General features: G+C 37.5%; 1 protein-coding gene across 2 annotated transcripts in view; it reads right to left on the reverse strand.

The window, feature by feature from the left end:
• Positions 1-18,351, reverse strand: part of LOC139143358 (voltage-dependent L-type calcium channel subunit beta-1-like) — a 108,963-nt gene extending 90,612 nt beyond the window's left edge. Inside the window, exons 1-2 of one of the 2 annotated variants that reach the window (XM_070713606.1) lie at positions 17,822-18,351; positions 16,647-16,736 (exon numbers count right to left, since the gene is read on the reverse strand). In XM_070713606.1, the coding sequence (XP_070569707.1) occupies positions 16,647-16,736; positions 17,822-17,911 (180 nt within the window). In that variant the 5' untranslated portion in view covers positions 17,912-18,351. The remainder of the gene's footprint in view (positions 1-16,646; positions 16,737-17,821) is intronic. The other variant, XM_070713602.1, reaches the window with a different exon arrangement.
• Between the last annotated feature and the right edge of the window lie 3,132 nt (positions 18,352-21,483).

Below are 21,483 nucleotides of genomic sequence, written 5' to 3' on the forward strand. Positions count from 1 at the left end.
AGGATACTCTCATTACGCATTCACCACAGCAAGTGAAACCTATCACAAGTATTACCACAATCTTCAGATACAGACATCTTGGCTACAAGTGTTAATTCCTAGCTGGTGCTGTCAATTTCCTTAATTTGACATACTCTGACAGCCAATCTAAAAAGAACGGCTCTGATATTTTTCGAGGACTCTGCTGGCTAATCCAAGATTATAGTACATGCTAGACAGTTAAAATGCCCTTTAATACTTATCCTTGTGATGCAAAGGCAGGCAGAATTGGGCAGAATGGTCTGCCTTTGATCTTTCAAAGCAGAACTTGTCGAAAAAGTATGGAAATTATCAATTTAATAAAACATTTTTACACCTGTCCCCCAATACACTTGTCCAGCCTTATAGTTAAAAGCAACAGAAATAGCAAAGCCTAATTAATGTACTCAGGATTGATTGTCTTTACAGGTATAATACATACACAAGTGTAACCTTATGCCTGAAATCTGTTCATGTCCTCCACTGATGTATGCTTCATTTCCCATGATGCCACGGAAGCCCTCCCACATGCGACAGCTGTTTGACTTCTGTCAGCCTGACAACACTGACTGAAAAAACAGTTTTATTGCCGACTTGCACAATCAAAATTATCCTGATGCCGATATCGGCTTTATTCCCAACAGCTGCAAAAAGATTGCATGCCTTGGTGAAGGAAAACCCAAAATATCCACAATTAAACAATCAGAAAAACATAAGCACGATGGAAATAATAGCTAATAATGACAGGAAGGGAATGACAAAAGTTAATGACATTTGACATTGGGATTCCTTAGATGACATTCAAATTAAATACACAGCATCAAGGTTACTCTCGTGAATTGTAAAATTGGGACAAAATGGATACATTCATGGGCCGGATGACAACTTTGACTCATATTTTTTTCATCCACAGAACAAGTCCATTCAAATTTCTGATCACTAGCATTTTTTCTGAAATATGAACTATGATATTAGCCTTGGCTGACAAAAACTTTACATACAGCATGCAATATTATCATTGACACATAAATTCTAGTTTGGACTAAAATTGCACGGTAACAATGACATTACACACATGCAAGTTATGCTAGCAAGTTAACTCTGGATGTTTCATTATTTTGGATGTAGTGGAAGAAGTTGTTTTTCGAACAAACAAACCAAAATTACTTGAAAAGATTTCGAAAGCTTCAGCGAATGAGGCTTTAACCCTCTCACCATCATGGTTTGGTCCACACGTATTGTTATCGATGGTGAATGTGGACCTATTTACAGGCAATCAGGGGTGTACATGTACAGGTTAATGAGATGGTCAGTAAGGATCATGATCATGATAAAAAAATTTAAAAGTTGTTAACAAGCTGTCACGTTTGCCCGGCAGCTGCCTGGATGCTATTTTCATAACCGCTAGCTAGCATTCCCTCATTGGTGAAACTTCAATAGTGAAGATAAATTGAGTTTAACAAGCAAACAACAGTAGAGAACAGAAAGATTTGAAGATTTTACATGAATGTATACCAATTCAAATTTCTACATGTGAAAAGAGTACACCCTTAGAGTAACCAGAGCTAACTAGTTCCAGAATTCTCAACATAAAGCTGCCACACTGTAAGCACATTCAATGACCAGGAAACCTGTTACCATCTGAATTACAAAAATAAAATTTTCATCATGCAAAATGCATTCAATGCAATATGAGAAATAATAGGCATTAAAAACTGAATATTTATTTCGTTCAAGTTTGAAGTTAAAACTGATCAACTGCTGGAGGAGTGGACTTGGAGAGACATATCTGTAATGTCTCCTACTTATCATGGATACAACTGAGAGGAAGGATGGAATACAGTACATCTGTTCTCAAACAAAGACAAATGGACAGATAGACAGGCAAACAGATGGATGGCCACACAAAGTGCAATGCAATGCAATAATTTGTCGCATTATGAAATCAAAGAACCACACATGCATAGTTCGTATACTTTACATTAGTATAGGATGTACACAGCATCCCACCCTATAACTGAATGTACAAAAATCTTTCTTGCAGAATTGAGTCTACAGCATAGATGTCAGTGCAGATGCTGCTATCAATCCAGTCTACACCTCAACACGGTATTTCACTGCGTGCGAGGCCCTGTCTTTCAAATCTCACCACAGAAGCAGATGTTAAAACGCTCTTCTGACTTTATTGAAAGATCGCATAGCTAGAGCAAGCTGTCTGATATGTTGATTTCCCTTTCGCAGACTGACCACAAAGACAAAGCAAGCAGTTGTGTGTATGTCTATCTGCATGTGTGCCCGCACGTGTGTGTCTGCGCCTGTTCACTTCTGAATGTCTATTCACAAGTTGATGGACAGAATACAATATTTTTAAAGAAAAGAAGCTTCTACTTACTGGAAGCCATAGCAACCAACATTACATAATATTTCAATTACCTGACTGTCTACACACCCACACTGGCGCTGAAAAGTCAGAATAATGTGTTTTACAAGAAATTCTGAACCTGCCAATGTTGACATTCATCACCATCTGTAAAAGTCATCATTATTTTACAAGAATCGCTGACTTGACCCTTTGAAATATGAACATTACATTTGTGCACAATCATAATAAAACTGAGCATATGACTTCACTTCCACATCTGCCACTGTTCATATTACCAAGCTTTCACTACAAACAATTTTTTTTTTATTCACCCGGCATGTTGCTTCAGGAACTCTAGTAAATTACCTTCCATCAGACACACACAGATTAAAGAAGAAATGGAATTACACGTACACCTTGGCGGCAATTTCATCAACAAATAAATCCTGATACCTCTGACGTACGACTTCTCAACCTTGAGAGTGATCACATCAACGACAGTACGCCCACGCACACACATACACACACATACGCTTTAGCCATGATCAATTTATCACATTGTTTTCAAACATACATGAACACACATTCAGGCTGACTACCATTGAAATGGCAATAACTGCTAAAAAGCAATCTCTATCATCATCATCCACATGGTGTTCATATTACTCTGAGAAATACTACATCAAATTAAATATCATTTTGCAAATTACAGTAATGTCCTAGTAACATCCCTGCTATAAACAAATGATGGCAATGTGAGAAAAATATTTTGTGATCAACTGTTTCAAAAATATTTTGTGATTCACTGTTTGAACTGGAAGAAGAATAGAAGATCTGGAAGATACATAGCTGTGTCGTTGGTGTCAGAGATATATCTGTTCAGTGAAAGTCACTGGAAAGATATTGATTGAATGTTTCCTTGGCTTGACATTAAAATATACATAACGTTACCATTACAAGTGATCTGCACTTCATATGACAGAGACCACTGGGAGAAGAAGTCTACAGTAGGTGTCAGATTGCTTCTACATGTATCACCCAAATATTTTTGTTTGAAAAATCTATCACCTCCATGAGGATGGGATTCAGAGAGAAACATCAAGGCAAGTGCTACTGGTCTGTTCTGTTCAGAATCACGTAATAGCCATGCTGCTCACTTGCCTAACTCCTACAGGTGAAAGTAAAATCAGCTGAACTCTTCCTATGATGAATATGTCAAACTTGCCTAACTCTGCATCTGCCATTCAAAACCATGGAACGAGCATTTCTCTAAAACTGTCACCTAACCTTTTCATGGCTGAAACTTTGGTACATCACTATTGTGTTCTAACTTAGAAAACAGATAACACAACTGATTCCACTTTGAAATATATACTCTCTTCCACTTCTCACATGGGCTCCAATTTTCTGGAGTATGGTTTCAATCTCATGAACAGATATTCAAATGACAAAACTTTTACAAGATTCTTCTGTTATATAACTTGTGGGAATCATTTTGATGTTCACTGAGTACAGTTTTTATCAGCTTACCGTATATTGGTGAAAGTCAAAAATTTGTAATTTGCCCTACAGAGTCCAACATACAGGTGGCGGCTATTTTTTAATTTGAAACATCGGTAAAAAATTGGACAATTTGTTTTGCTAGTTTTTGTATGGTGACCCCCATTTTTTATTCTTGATTTTGGAAGAGCATTGTTTAAAGGGACAAAGTCGGCCATTTTTCATAAATTTTGTTTGATGCGAGATACTACTTATATTGTTTGTTGTGTCGAAAGATACTGAATGAATGGGTGACCATGGATATATTCGACCCCGGTTTTAGACACCATAAATGAAACCATTGTGAAAATGAATAAATGAATAAATGGTCATGACCACGTCAAACAATATAAGTAGTATCTCGCATCAAACAAAATTTATGAAAAATGGCCGACTTTGTCCTGTTAAAGGTTGCTTGAGAGGAAAGACTTCCATTTTGGAGGCACAAACTACCTTAACAGTAGTGTGGTACAGAGAACAACATATCCATGGTGTTGAATGGCGGACTGTCCCAGGAACAAGTTGTTCAAGATTCCCTAGTGATGATGCATCTGAAGTGGCTGTCTGAATACAATATTGTTCCAAACTTCTATTGATTTTGAGATTGCGAAAATTTCAAATTGGGTCTTCATTTCCAAGTTTGGCATCGCCATACACTTACACTTATGGGTAGACTGTGAAACAGCTCACGGCTCTTGACGGAACCTACTCTCAATGTACACAAGTGACTGTCTCAACATGCATCACACAAATATGCGAATCGTTGGGCTTGACTTCATTAAAGAGGATATCTCCCATATACATTGTTGACTCTGAATAGTTTTGATACAAGCTAAACATGGGATTTCAGGCCGGAGATTCCCACCGGGCCATTGGTTCATGGCAGGTCACAGTCAGGTCAAAATGATGCGCAATTAAATTCATAAAAGTGCTTACAACATAGTGAGATGATAAAATAATAATGAAAACATCTTTTCACCTTTCTATTGTGAGAATGTTCAATAGACTGATTATCAAATCAGATATCAGACCAATTTTATAATGTTTTTCATCTACATGTATACTCCAGCTAACAAACAACTTTCTGTCAAAGCAATTGAAATTTCCTTAAGGTAGAAAGCTCCTTGAAAGTGAAAGACTTAAACTTTTGAACATACTTTCCTCAAAGCAACTTACAACCATTCTCTTAACAAATTATGAATAAAAATCAAGGATCAACATGCAAAATTTGGTACTAGGGAAACAAGTTACTCATCATTTACTGTATCACTATTCAAAATTCAAACTGGCCGCCATTCCTGTGTTAACTCGCAGGAAAAAACAATATTTTTTATTTTCAAAAAACTAAAATAGTGAAAATTTTTCTTACTCCAATAGCTTTAAAATGAGTTTCCACAAGCAATGACCAGAAAAGAATTGTAAAAATTTGACTGTCCAAATATCTGTTCCAAAGGCGTATTTCTACCCTTAATAATCAAATATTGACAAACACAATGGAAACACTTATTTTGAAACTGTCTCACTCCTGTGTGCACATGAGCTTGTCACTGCCAAAATGACTAGATATGTAAAACTGCAATGCATCCTAAAAAGTCAGTAAATAGATGCAGTGAATCAAACATGAAACAATTGTGAAGCAGCTGTCGTGCACATCATTTTGAAATGCCCTCATTGTTAGGCTTTTTTTTTCAGAAAGGTTGTGAGTAAAACAATTTTGGGCCGCAGCATTTCCGAGCCAACTGCAAACATGTGTAAAGTTTCCTGTCAAAACTGAAACAGAATTACTTGATTCTGTGCAGTAGCACAGAAGAGATTCGGGGTAACTCAGCCTCCTAGAATTTCAAAGACCACATCGTCTGGTCACCACAGCTTGGTTAGGTCTCCGTTGTTTGAGGGACGGTCCTTGCCCCAGTAAACACCCTTGGTTAGCAAAGTCGGAAAGACCAGCACTGAAGGGTTTGAGCTGAAGGCTAGTGTTTTTGAAGGCTAGCAGTGACGACAAACAGTCTCTTGTTATGTCTTTCACAAGCACAGGAAAACCTGAAGGGTTTCCACTGACCTACTTCAAAGCAAAAACTACAGATTGACATTGATGTACACATTGGTATGATAGACACAATATCACCACTATTGAAATGTATTTTAGATGAGAGTACTTTCACCTCACAAGCTGTGCACATAAAAATTCTACATTAATACTATTTCACTGCCCCATTTTCTTCTCGGGTACTTTACAGGTCAGAGGTCATTTCAGGGGTCAAAGGCTGCTGTAAAAACACATGGCTATCATACCTGTTAAATCAGTGGAAGGAAGAGACTATTTCTTCATAACATTTCTAAGCATAGTGTCTCTCTTCAGATTACAGAAACTGGGGTGACAGAAGATATTAAAATTAGCATGTTTTTGAACTTTGACCTTTGATGGCAGTATTGAATTAACAATAAAATAGTTCTCTATCGGTGTTTTCCTACATCTGTCCTGGACTTCAAAAAGAAACAAAGAGATAAAACTGACACAATGTCCCCATAATTGGTATAAGTACATGAGGGTTCTTTTAGTAGAAAGAATTTGTCCGGACTGCTCATCACCGGCAATCATATTCTGCCTCTGCCAAAATCCATGCAGCCAATGTTGACAACGTATGTCTGCCCTGCAATGGTTGAATATGGTACACATAACATCCAACTTTGTTGTTGAAAGCAAACAGTGGCAAACTTGTGACATCCATTGTTCTTGAGAAAAAAGTAGACTAGATTTACCCTCAGGTATGTTAACTGGAAACACTGACACAGTCAGAGTGAGAACTGTTTTTTTTTCAGTATCACAAGAAAGTATTAATTGACACAAGAGAGGAGCAATTCAAATTGCTAAGAGCATAATTAGGCATTCAGATCTGATCTGATTCACACCATGACATTGACCAATTTGTTTCCAGTCCAGAGCAAAAGTCTGTTGCTTAACCCTTTTCCTGCCACACAGTATTTAGACTATTACTTTCCCATCAGCCAAGTCAGTAAAAAAGCGGTATTGAGCCAAAACATGACGTATTTTCATCCGCTTGGCTTGGTATGTTATAGCATCTTTAGTAAAAAAAAATCAAGTTTACAGTCTTTATGTTTTCGACAGCCTTCAAATGTACAGTATTATGTTAAAATACACCATATGGAATATGTTGTGTTTCATTAATTTTAACCATTTTACCTGATGGTGAAATATGGACTTGGCAGGAAAAGGCTTAATATCTCATTTGAGTCACTGAAACTTTTAAAACTGTTTTGTCTTCTGGCTATACTGGATTTCAGTGTCTTTCTCTGCACTGCTCGCCCAAGGAATCCAAACAGGCCTGCAGTTTGATATGCACCATGACTGCATCGTGGCATGAGGATTACTGCATGCCATTACACAAATTCAGCAGAATGTTTTAAGTCTTGCCACTTTGGTTTATGAATATATTTTTGTAAGTACAGCACATCTACAGATCCGCAATGTCAAGATATAATAACTTCACATTAGCATGGAAATACCTACAATATTACATCTCTGCAATGCTTATCACAAAAATACTGTAAACTACCACCAATGACACGCTACATGTCTGTCCCTACAAAAAAATGGCAAACACAGGCCCTCTTGACCAAATTGATAGTACACTAAAAATCTACCCAGAACATTTGTTTGACCTATTAAAGGATCTAATCACTGTAATTGGATTCTGTTTCATAGGTATACAAAAAACATTTTATCAACTCTCAGACATTGATAAAATATTTTTTTTCCTGTTTAAAAGTATTGCATCATTTTGCCTCTGTATTGCTCTGTTCACCACTGATCAAAACAGTGACAACTGTGCCTGGAATTTGAGAATGGCAAAGACAGTCTGACATTGTAAACAGGGAAGGATCTATATAAACACAGTGACAGGTGATGACACTGGGAGATGACACTACATGAATCTACGAGGGGTTAGCAGAGGACAGTGATGCTTGGAACTCCGGCTATGTTGAGAGGTCTAAGGGTGTTCATGAATCTGGAAACTATAAAACATTGTTCTTCTTTTGTGAAGTTTCCTTCAGTCTGGGAGCTAAATGCTGTAAACAGCCCTTGATGTGGAAATTCAAAAATGACAGTTTTATAAAACTTGCTCATACCTTACAAGAAGGCATATTTACACTACTTTGTGTCTTAAAATTTAGGGGACAAAAGAGAAGTTTTGGATCAAAAAAAATTACCAAAATTTACCAACTTCAGATATTGAGAATGGCAGCAATTCCCTACATGACCCTTGTCTACAAAACACAAGTTCAAGTTTCTGTACAGATTTTGTAAAAGGAGTCTAAATGTAAAACTGTGAATAAATGACCAATAAGAATGCATTGTGCCTGGATTTTCAAAAGAGCTGGGCGAGACTCTAATGTACTTTTGTAATCAAAGATGTAGGTCACATTCGGTAGCTGTACTGTGTTGAAGAGTTCCATATGTTCATGTCATGTCAAGATGCGTGCATCTCCTAGAGCAGGAGACACTGGCTACTGGGGGTGGATTAAAACATCAAGATTCTAGTCACATTAATCAGTGATATAAAAGGTCACGCTATTTGTGCCTCATACACATTCACATGATCAATGTCAAGATGCTTGTCTCATGGGGAAGAAATGCTGATGTTGTGACCTTGTGATATTTGTGTAGTGACTGGCTACCTATCAAAATTTTGCATGTGAGTATGTTGACGGGATGTCACATCACTGTTGATACGCAAACAGTGCATAGATATGACATGTCAGTCAGCTCACTTCTAACTGCCAGTCTCATCACATACACCGATGACAACTGACCAGACATGTTCACATGAAAAGCATCTCAACAACAGATATTCATTCTCTCAATTTTTTTCAAGACTTTGCTAGAATGCTGCTTGAGTGCATTCTGTTTTTCTAAGTGGGGGGGGGGGGGCCGGGGGGGGGGAGGGTAATAAAGTTTACATCCTTTTTTGTGAAAATCAAAAATTTTACATTTCTCTACAGAGTGAACATAGTGTACAGCAGCCACTTTGAATTGCAACCACAGTGGTTTATATAATTAAATTTTGTTTCCCATGTCAACTTTCACTGCAATGCAAAAAGAATGGTTTAATGTTTCCTGGGAAACGTTTGAGGAAAAGTGTGAATATTTCTGTTTCAGCACAGTGTTACCATATCCCTGTGTCTAATATCTTGAAAAGATTCTGCCCTATTAAATTTACTGCATAAGTATGCTATCCTCTTTCTGTACAAAATCTGGACACCTGGCCTTACCGATCATGCCAACTAAAAATGGTCCATCATTAGAAATGCCAGCTCCTGAGACTGGTTGTCATCTGTTGGTTCAGTAACTGAATTTGCCATGTGCTCATCATCATGGGCTGGCAATTCCTTTACCCTTCTTGAACTGACAACAACTCTGTGTTACTGATATGGGTTATTATAATTACTTACCAGTATTACTGTACAGCGTATGTTATACTCAGAAATTGCTTGTGAACTCTCTTACATGCAAGCAATGCTTTTGCAGATGTGTAGAAGAAAGTGTATGTGATAGAATCAAATGTGAGGCAGATACACTTCACTTCAAAGCCCTCCTGCCTCCCTATTGATTAGCATTTGAAGATGACGAAATGCAGAAATTATGATCAGAAAGTTTGCATCCACTGACTCTGGAGAACTATTATGTTCTGTATTATTGGAAGGAAATGTGAATTACGATGATGAATGCAAGAGAATTTATTTTTCAAGAATGGTTCAACTTGCAAATTTGAACCGTGCATGAGCTATTGCTGGAGTGACCTCTGTTTCGTTGAGGGTCAAAGGTCACCACCAAATCAGAACTTCTCTGTCTTTTACCTATGATAATCATAAGAGAAGTAGATCGCCTGCATCAACTGACACTGACAGTGAACAAATTTAACTTGTTAGCTGCATGCCTGACACCATCAAAAAGTCCTTCCCTGTTGAAGAACATCAGAAATCATATGTCTGATGTTATGTTCAGAAACAAAACAAAACTGCTACGGAAAATAGTACTTGTGAAAACCCAAACACACTTCCAAGGAGAGTACTTGTTATGATGGTTGGGTTCTAGAATAGGTCACTGGCCGAGCAAAATCTCTTTCAACTTCAGAATAACAACTGGTAGGGGTCACAATACAGATCTTCATCAGCTCACATATTATTGCAAGAATGTTTGCACAGAGCTGGAGATTCAGTATGAGGCCCTGTCACAGCAAATGCAGTATGACATTACATTACCAGGAAAGTGGACATAGTCTCTCTTAACACTGCTTATTGTATCAGAGGTGAAAACGCTCAATGTCAGCTCTGCTTGGAACTGAATTCGGTGAGAGACTTTCTCAGGATGAACTGTGATCTAGAAAACAAGCTTTGAGAGTTTTTGCTGTTGTGCTGATTTAAAATGCAAATCAGACAAAAGTGTTCTCACTTGATGCAAAGGGTTTTCAATAGCACGTAATGAACACAGTTCCTCTTCTTACTGTGTGGTGCAGTGAAACTGACAACAGATCTCATTGGATAATCAACAAATGTATAGTCAGTTAGTGGGGACTGTGAGCTTCAGGCTAAAGTTACAAATGGTTGATAAAAGGCCTAACTGTGCTACATTTGTAGCAAACATTTAGTTCAACAGACTAAAGTAACGAAGGGCTGCATGGACTTAGCATTTAACCCTTATCCTGCCAAGTTCATTTGTCACCACCAGGTCAAGTTGGCTAAAACCAGTGAGGCATAACATGTCCCACGTTGCATTTTAACAAGACTTGAACATTTGAAGGCTCATGAAAACATAATGTTAACATGATACTGACCTAACTTGCTACAACATACAGTACCTGCAAAATTGGTAAAAATAAGTGTGGATTTGGCTCGATGTCAGTGATGCTGTTTGGCAGCAAAAGGGTTAATTACTGTATTGGCGTTCTCCAATGACACAATATTCTACTGCCATCATGCCAGTATATTTCTAAAACTTCATTCATAACTACCAGTACATTGTAATTTCACTCAGTTTTTAACTCTGATACCAGTGTTTTCTGGTCAAACTCTTCACACAAAAAATTACAATTTCTTAATTGTGTTCTAGTTATTATGTTGATCATACAAATAATACCCTAGACATGTTTATGGCCGATGAATTTGGTTTTACAGTGAAAGAGCAAAAAAGCTGATGATGGCAGTGGGAGTGCATAAAATATCTCTGAAAGCACCAGCATACATGTACAATATATTGAGTTTTAATTTGGTGGCTGTGAAATGCACTGGCCCTATGTTATGTACTCAATAAACATTGTTTTAATGGCTCCATGTAATTAGTATACAGCTTACCTGGGCAGAGGTCACTGAATTATAAAGAAACACAATGAAGAAAGGCCAGACAATTCAACAGCGTTACGTTGCAATAAACTGATATGGGTGTGGAGCCTTCTCATGCATTTTAAGGATATATTTGTTATCTTGTGCCAGATTACACATGGCCCTTGTTTGCCATCACTCAAGTTCAACGACACACTTAACTGGATTGGCCATAACAAAATGCCCATGGGTAAACACACTGTGATTAGACCAGGCTTAAATTCTGACCTATGATATGATGGGCAACCATAAATTCTAACCAAAGTTTTACAAGAATACAGGATTTTTACACTCTGAACGCAAGAAAATACAGTTTCTTAACTATTGTTGGTGTTTGGGCAACAATATATCCACAAATCTATTTTGTCTTGCTCTTCACGTTTTGTCAAGTTTTTAAATATCATTTGTGTTACTCACTCACAGTCACAGCAAGCCATGGTACGCACAGCATGTTTCAATGCACAGCATGTTTCAATGTAAAAAAATACAAAATGATCTGGCTTACATCGGTCGACAATTTTTTTAGACAGATATGTAATTTTGACATGAAATCTATGCAAAGGGATTGAACAGCCATGACATATGCATGGATATCGTCCAAATCAATGATACAAAATCAGCCACTACCCTGGTGGACAGCTGTTATATTCTGTCACTTATATGTGCCACTAAAGTGAGACTGACACTTTTGTCAAACTTTCCTCAATGAAGTTTTTAACTATTCTTGAGCTGTACAAAGTTTGGCACAAAAGAAACAAATCACCGAACATTTACTGATATTTGAAATTCAAAATGGCTTCCATTCATGCATTAATCCTATGGGACAAATTAAAATTTTCAATTTTCAAAAAACTAAGACTCAGACTGTAGATGGTGAAAATTTTCTTACTCAAAGAGCTTTAAAATGAGGCTCAACAAGCAGTAGATCAGAAAAGTATTGGAAAAAAATTGAGAGCCCAAAAATCTGTCCCAGAGGCGAAAGAAATCTACCTTGAATAATGTACAAGTGATTGTTTGAAGAGTGTGAAAATTCTACCATTCAACTCCGTCAATATCCTTGGATGACATCATAAGATGGAACGGACTTGGGGAACAGCGATTATCTACAAATACATGTAGAAATTTTCCTTTAGACTTATTTTCTTAAAGTCAGACAGATATTTTACATCATTTACAGGGAGTACTGATAGGTGTCTTAAGTTTTGCTTTGCACACTTGGGTAACACGACAAAATATTCCAAACAGTAAAATTTACACACAGATGACTCTCACTCTTGTTGCTATACAATCTGAAACACTTTTGCTTTTGAATGCAATGTATTTGAGATGGGCAGCCCTTTCAACTGCACCAACAAAGTGCAGAGCATTCAAGATATTCATAATGGTGTACACCATGCACCAACAGCCCTGACCCACAGTAACATGGCGACATCATCATGTGAAACATGGAAACGTTATCACAATTCAATCAAGGAGTCAAGATATTAATTCGCATTCACTTGGCCTATCACAAGCTTCAGCAATTATATGAGTCTAAGACATCTACACAGCGCAGTGAAAGATTTCAAACAAGCTCCATTCCAAGCAGGTGTCGACAGTAAATTACACCACTGAGTCATGTCCCTCATACATTTTTTCAGTTTGTCAAGGTCACACAGATTGGCCATTTCTCCGACGCGACACAAAAAGCAGTACAAAGAGAAATTTCACCATAAACCACCCACTGCTTTGATCACATTTTGGCAGTGTCAAAGTATTACACTAATTTTAAACTGACTGCACACATCTACTCTCGCATCATTTATTTCATTCTTGGCGGTGGATTTTAAAGTATTACATCACTTCCTTCTTGCACAGGCCGGTACACTGTGCATGATAATGAGACAGCGTACAATACTAGCCATACATCATTCTCCGTTTTGTCATCATGACAGCATGGCTGTGTGAACTTCACATCAATGGAAACATGTTTTAGACGGCATACGCATCATAATGAGGTCTGTAACTAATTAATTGGTAATGTCTAAACTGCCTTGTTGCTTGTGGAAACACCAGAGATGAAATTCATAATTGATGGCCGAGATCCAGACAAAATGAGGACAGTGCAGTGTACATCACTTTATATATTTTCATTTCAACCTGTGTTGTATAGCCTGGGGGATCACAGATCAGGATGTGTAACAGTTGCACTTTTGTAATATATTTCGTTTTCAAAGTTTGATTTATATTACAAAGGAACACACCATCCTATTCAAGTTTCCTTGTTCAAATCAGGTTACAAAAACACGACCATACCTAAAGGGGAAAGACAACTTTTGGGACATGCAAACAGCTGTATGCCATGTTTGAAGTAAGAAATCCCTCTCTGAGCATCGATACAGTGAATTTTTACCAGACAACAAACACTAATAAAAATTATTTATGCAGACCAAAATTTTCAAGACTCAACCCTTCTGTGCTTGTTTCACTCATTCCAAATATCATACTTACATGACATCGTAAAAATATGATAAAGGTTAAATTTATTTGTGTGAACATTTTGGACAGACTTTTGTTTTCTTTATTTATTTATCTATGTTAGATTTGCTCAGGGGAAGATATAAATACGCAAATATTTCTCTGATAAATTTATGAAAGGACTTGGCTTCTTTTATAATATTTTCTTTCTATTTCACTGACCCTAACTTAATGTTTATTGAGCTTGCAATTATCAGGTGACCACTGATCTCTAAAGAAAGTCCTCCCTCACCAGCTTTCTGAGACAATTGTTTGGGTTGTGCAAATGCCATTCTCTTTCCTGGTTGACAATAATTAAAAGAAAGGCAGAAATACAAGGCCATGTTACAAGGATGCCTAGACAATTATGATGAAACAGAGAATATCCAGTTCAACGACCTGTGACACAACACTTGCAGAATGCTGGCAGAAATTGTGATAGTGACAAAATATCCAGAACTTAACTGTGTGAGCAAAGCTTGTTCTTGAAAAACACCAAACACACTAGAGTTACTTATACAGGAGAGTTTTGCATTAAAATGTTTACTAAGAAGACCTGAACAAGGTAATATCGTTATACATGATCCTAATTTTTTCTCTGGTAAGGAGTATTGCTTAGTATGCCATGAAAGTAATCAGACAAAAGAAATTTATCCTTTCTCTGTGATCATTTGTCAACAAAGGGTTGTCTCCACAAAGGGATTTTGAGGGATGGGCTATCCTCTTGTTTTTTGAAGCAATCCATCATATAACAATACAACAGAACACATTTTTATAACAAATAGTATACAAATTATACATTGTTATGTAAATTGTTCACCCATCTGTTTTAGGAAGCTGGTGAGAACATATATGTACACCTTTAGGTATAATTTTATAAAATTCTTAATTATAACTGCACTGGTGAGCATCACAGATGAAAACAAACTAGATTTTGAGAATACAACCCTAAGAAGTGGAGCGATAAAGACCAGGCATTTCCACTGCTAGTTTTTATCGCTCTGCTCCCAGTGTTTCATCTGGAAGATCCACTTTTAACATCCAGCTTGTTGCTTCATCTTGTGTAATTTTTACATGTATGATTGGAGAAGAGCAAAAATAATGCCATAATAAAGGATGACAGCCGAGAGGTTCTCAAGTCCATATTCAATGACACATACAGGTGTGCAAGCATTAGTATGTTGGCACAGAGTAGGCAAATTCAGAATTTCAAGAAATGTTAAACTTCAAATGAGGTTTTATACTTATAGTGGAACAGCTCATTCTACAAGTGTAAGAGTAACTAAAATAAGTTAATTGAGGAACTGATAATCAGAAATGGAAATTATAACCAATCTTGATAGCGGTTTATATTCATGGAGACGTCTTTGTCAACAAAAACACATTGGTTGCATGAAACTCAGTGTTGCCATGTAACATGCTGTGGAAAGCTTACTCCCACATGGCATTCGTGGAGTCTTAAAATTAATGTTGGTTTATGTTAAGGTTACAATCAGAAGTTATATACCATCCTATCAAACGTACCCATGAATTGTTGATGTGCTAATAGTAAGTGACGCATGGTATTTATTGGCCTATCCACTGATCAGATCATCTGTGACTGCTGGCATGTTTCTGGTTACCCTGGTAACCACTCTGGCCCTTGACAGTTTTGACAAGTGTCAGTGATATGTCAGCTGTCACTACACAGGTTAGGGTAATGGTGATAGTGTGCTTGAGTCAAACATAAAGCTGTCCTTTGTAAACATCAAATTGTTTGACAGACAGAGACCAGTCATTCACAGATGCTGCTACCGAATTGAGCAACAATGGTGTAGGGGCCTTAGATATCTAGAAACACATTCCTCCCTTCGTTGAAAAGGAAAGAAAGACACGGAATATTTTCAAAAAGCAATTCTTGACCAGTTTTCTTTTTATCTTTGTACATTACCAAGAACCTGTGTAATAAAACTGTCCCAATGATAGTGAATGCATGACCATCAGACCGGAGGGAATGTGGTTTACGACACAAAGATACTGAACAAGTACAAACACAATTGCACAAAAAGGAGGACAAAGTTCATTTTCATATTTCATGACACTTCATATAGACTTTTGACAGCTTAGATAACCAGATTCAAAAGAGATAAATGAATATGTAATTAATAATTGACATGTTAATTTTGTGATCTATATCACCAACACCAGACAAGGCTTCAGGTGCTCATACAACATTTTATTATTAATTTCCATGGTTTGGAATCAATAAGACATTTTTGAGGTAATTAGAGTGGGGTTTGCAGAATTAATAAGAAATTTATACTCCCAAAAGAGGTAAATATGCAAAGGGTCAAAGGCTGTATAATCTTTCTGGTATACACCACAGTTAGTTATTCTTCAAAGGGTGAGTGTTTTTTACCCAGCATCAAACACAGAGAGCAAGTAGTGAACAAAACTCATAGGTATTGACACATAAAGACTGACCGTTCCAGCCCCTGATAATTTGGAGATTTCAGGAACATCTTTTGCCATTGCGATGGGACAATGATCCGTAAGCAGGTGGATGACAGTTCGAACAACAGACAAGCATAAATATTGAAAGTGACAGCATGCCATTTCATGAGGAATTCAGTGAATTTTAACTTAACAGTACAATAAGTATTGGTTGGTAAGTAAGAAATGAGTGTGCTAGTTACTGTACATATTCAACATAGACCTTACCAACTTACCATCCAAGTCCACTTCTTTGGGTGTGTACAATTAACTGAACAGCCGCACAGAAGCCATCATTCCTATTCCCAAGTCGCCTGTTATGACAATGTTGTAATTTCGCCAAAATAAAAATTACACTTACCTGTCTAATGTAGCTGTTTGAGCTCGTGTCAGAAAAGCTGCCATCTAATTGCTTGAATTTACCCTTTCGGCGTGCTCCTCTTGCCACCGGCTGTAAATTAAACGAGAGACGACAAGGCATTAGAAGGTAGAACCGTAGACATACATACTCGTGGAGTATCCCAACGTCCCTGGGCTATTTTGATATCAAACACTGCCAGGTACAAATAAACAACTTACGTAGTTCATTTGGGACTAACCAATAGATTAAAGGGTGCTATATGGTATATCTTGTTTGACTTTCTCCTGGGCGCTCCGTGGGATGGAGTTCGTGTGGCGGCTGATGTTAATTTTCTCAGCAAAACAAAACGCCTACTGAAGAAGATGCGAAAGGATGGCTTGCATACGTCGAATTCCTCGGCAAAATATCATAAAAATTTGAAAGCTTCTGCCCATGCTACCCTTCAGTTGAGTTGAAGGACAACATTTGGCCCGTCAAGTCGCTATTACATGGACGATATAGTTGTAAACGTATCATTTTGAATGGGGAAAATGGTATTGTATTGGTATTTGACAGCATTCACCAGAAACAAATATGGCGGCGATGTGTGCATTATGGGACAACACTCGAGTGCTGACTGCTGTCCCAGTCCCACTGCATCCTCCATGCTGACTGACACTTGTTCGAGGCCCATCTCATATTTACGTTTTACAATATTTGGAAATCGGTACACCAATATACTTCATGCTCGAAATATGTATTGTTTACGAGGAAAACAGAATTCAACATAACACACAACCGGTTTTGGTACAACATCAGCTCCGAGTCTGTATTCTAGTCTGAATGCTAATCTTACGACCCACCGGTCCTACTTCCTGTGGGAGAGTTTTGTCTCTTCTACGATCACAGAAGGATCAAAATTGTGACATTGCGCAAAAACACGTCCCCAGACTTCTACTGAACGAATCAAAGTGCATATTCTTGCCTGTTTAAGTCCGGCGACAACATTTCAAGGCTATTTACTGCAGTATATGTGCCAGACTTGTCTTCTCCAGTCGAGTAATGATCGTGTATCATTGTCACTTTCACTCGACAAATATCCGCGACATAAATTTCGACAGAAGTCACACCGCACACATAATAAAGTTGGGCCAAAATGCAGCCTAATTCGACCAAAACACACAAGTTTTCCCTACCTGTGTATGATTCGGAACGACGTCCGTCTCGTAGTCTCGATCTCGAAGGTTAGCGGGCGACCGCGCCATGTTTTTCGTAGGACCTCTCATCCATGAGTTAGAGCATATTTCTCTGTATTGTCCGTAGAATCAGCGACGTCGGAGTAATGCGGTTATTATACGCCGAAAATCTTCAAATTTGATGCCTATTGCACATTGAAAATACACCTCGAATGTGTTGTCGGATGAAGTGAACGTACGGCGCAGATGGTAATAGCGAACTCAGGCATCACATTACAAGAATATCCCAATTTGTATAAATACGCGGGGAGGGTTCCTCGCTATAGTAAATGTTTCTTGGGATGGCCATGGCCCCTTGCATTACACAATTTTTTATGTTGTATTAATGTAATCAGATCCTATATTTGTACAAGAGAACAAAACATATTTCTTCATACCAACAAATGCGAAGGAAGGAGAAAGTAGTTTAACTAGCGGCCCAACCCCTTTTCGAATGGGTATCACTCACACCTGCAAACGTCATTCCAATCAAAGCAGGCAAGTGATTGGTCGAGAATCTGTCGGGAAATTTGCCGAAGATCTTCGTGAAAGTTCGGGATATGTGTGCGTGAAATGCGACGATATATACCATCTGAAAGTAAAGTGTTTCTTTCACAGATAGACAACGAAGCCAGGCGCCTTTGATCGAAAATTTATACTATAAAGATTAGCGTTCAAGCTTAGTTTCTGTGCACATCTGGGGACTGCATGACGCATCTCATTGTAAGAAGTGACAGAGCTCAAACTTTCCGCAATGAAACTATATCAACCATGCTCTTCCAAGTCCAAAACAAAATCAGTGGTCACCGGCCCCGGCGTGCAAAGTTTGGAATTAGAGAAGCAAACTACCTTACATTTAACGATATTTAAAATTCGAAGTGGCTGTGATCAATGTTAACTCTACGGGGGAAAATAAAATTTCCGATTTTCGGGAAAAAAATGGCGCAAATGTTTCTACTCCAAGAGCTTCAATGTGAGCCCAAATAAGTTGTTGATTTGAAAAGAATTGTAAAATTTTGAGAGTCCGAATTTCTGTCCCCTTGGCGCATTCTACCCTTAACGTCGTTTGTACAAGCATGATGTGGCAACGTTTGACTGGTTGAAAGAAAATGTCCGAGACATTACCTTGGATCAATATTTTTGTCGTTATTTTTAACATGAGTATCCGTTTTGAAAACTTCGTACAATCGAGTAAAATGGTTTCAGCCTCTTCAAAATAATTATCAATGCCTAAATATTATCTCGGAATATAGAAAAATTCTGGGGTCTCAGCAATTGTGTATGGACAAAATTAGAGCGTATTTTTTCTGCTTTCCTTTTTTGTTTTTACAAATTTTAATCCATGTTTCGTCTACATTCATTACAATTTTATGTATGTATGTATGTATGTATGTATGTATGTATGTATGTATGTATGTATGTATGTATGTATGTATGTATGTATGTATGTATGTGTGTGTATGTATGTATGTATGTATGTAGTATGTATGTATATGTGTGTATCTTATACTTGCCAGAATATAATGCCAGAAAGTTATACAAGTTGTTTTGAAGACCGAACGACTAAGTGGTCCCTCCAATCAAACGTCGACGACAGCTTATTTATAGAAAGTAATTGTGTATAAAGTGGAATTACAAAAATTAATTGGACGAGTAAGATGCGGGTAACGGTAGTATTTTCTGAACTCTACGTCTGTGGAATCAGGCCAAATAGGCCTACGTAGTGTGCTCTGTAAAATATCGATTAGGTTTGGATGATTTCATGAGCGAGGTGAAAATAAAGTAGATCACTTGACTTTGTATGATGTAGAACACTCGTGGCGTGAGTGTAAAGTTGTCATGTTTTTAATTAATTCGTCCGACGGGTTGTGCAAATATAATAAATATAATAAACATAAAATGCAGAGGACTGTATAGATTTCTTGAATGTTTCGTCGACACAAAAATATAGTACCCTGATACAGTTTACTTGTACTGTTACATTTTAATAAAAGTTAATATCACAATCACGCCGATAAAAATATCGACGCAAGAGTTTCGTAAAACAAACTTTTCGCAAGGTACCTTGATTAGTTTTGCAGAATCACCGTTTACTCTTAACCGAAATTCAGTCCATCTAGTTATTAATTTATTTTCTGTAAAATAAAAAGTGGTAAAATCAACCGCAAATAGTCCATTTAATTTTGCAAAGTTCCTTGGATCGACTGTCGAAAATTAATTAGTGATGGTGTCCTCTATTTCGTGATGGATATACTTGTTCCGAACTATACGTACAGTGCTCGTTTTGTACACGCATAGTAAAAACAAAATATGATACGCTTACCGTCGACTGTAGTCTTCCCATGAAAATTGGAGAAGCAATCATTGTTTTCAGACTAAGCCCTTGTGAATCATGAAAGACCATGGCCGTACGTCCTAGCGACAGATTAAAGCTTCACTGGTCGTACTATGTTTTTTACAGAGTTGTGGGACATTATACAAACTTCGGCATTTCAGTCGTTTGGATCGCATAGGGTTCCAATACTTTCGCCATGGTCATTATTTTTAACGTTTAAGCGCAAAAACTATGTTGTATTTCATACAATGACTGACATGTTCGACAGCAGATTCTCACCAAAACTAGTGATAAATCAATCTGACGTCACGGGTTTTTTTTGTAAATTTGATCATGGACCCTAGCTTGGGTTTATAATTAGATATTTGTGGTGTGCTATCTACAAAAAAAATTGATTAAACAACTGAAGATCCAAAGCGTTGTTGTAGTTCAATTTCAGGGATCGAGTTAGAAAAGTTGTTCTGCAAACCGAATTACATAGTGGTCTCTAATCAAACGTCGATGACAGCCACTTTACAGAAAATAACCGTGTATGTAATCATAGACCCTCGAGAAAAACTCGAGGGTCTATGATGTAATTTCGATCTCCATGACTGTTGGGTGTGATTATCGAAGTAGATCGCTCTGTTGATAGGCAAGCCTGGTGAGAGAACATGACCTAAACAGGTTCATTCTCCATTGCCTGTAAACAAGTCCAAAACTACCACTCTATAACAATGAATTTGGGTCAAACGATGATGGTGAAAGGGTTAAGGTTGAACGCGCCTTAGGGACAGATAGTCGGACTCTCAAATTTTCTGATCTACCACTTGTGGGGGCTCATTTTAAAGCTCTTTGAGAAAGAAAAACTTTCACCGGCTTAGTTTTCCGAAAATCAAAATTTGAATTTCCCCCATAGAGTTAACACAGGAATGGCGGCCATTTCGAATTTCAAATATCGCAAATTAAAATGTTGAGTAATTTGTTTCGCTAGTTCCAGACTTTTCATGGTGACCCCCGATTTTTATCGGTGATTTGGTAAGAAACTGGTCGAAAGTTGAAAGTTTCGTTCAGGAAAGTTTGAGCAAAAGAGCGCTGCTAAGTTAGTGGAGTAATGAAGTGAGCAAACAAACAATAACAAGTCAATTAGTATCTATTATCTCTCAAACAAAAATGACCGTAACGGAAAAAAAAACAGCAATGCAGCAGTTGTTGTATTATTTATGGCAACAAATGTTGTTTGTGTGTCAGAAGTTGTTTGTTTCAATTTTGATTTGTTACTTTATAAATAAGCAACACTAACCTTAAA

Source organism: Ptychodera flava, chromosome 11, assembly GCF_041260155.1.
Source record: "Ptychodera flava strain L36383 chromosome 11, AS_Pfla_20210202, whole genome shotgun sequence".
NCBI classification, from domain to species: Eukaryota; Metazoa; Hemichordata; class Enteropneusta; family Ptychoderidae; genus Ptychodera; species Ptychodera flava.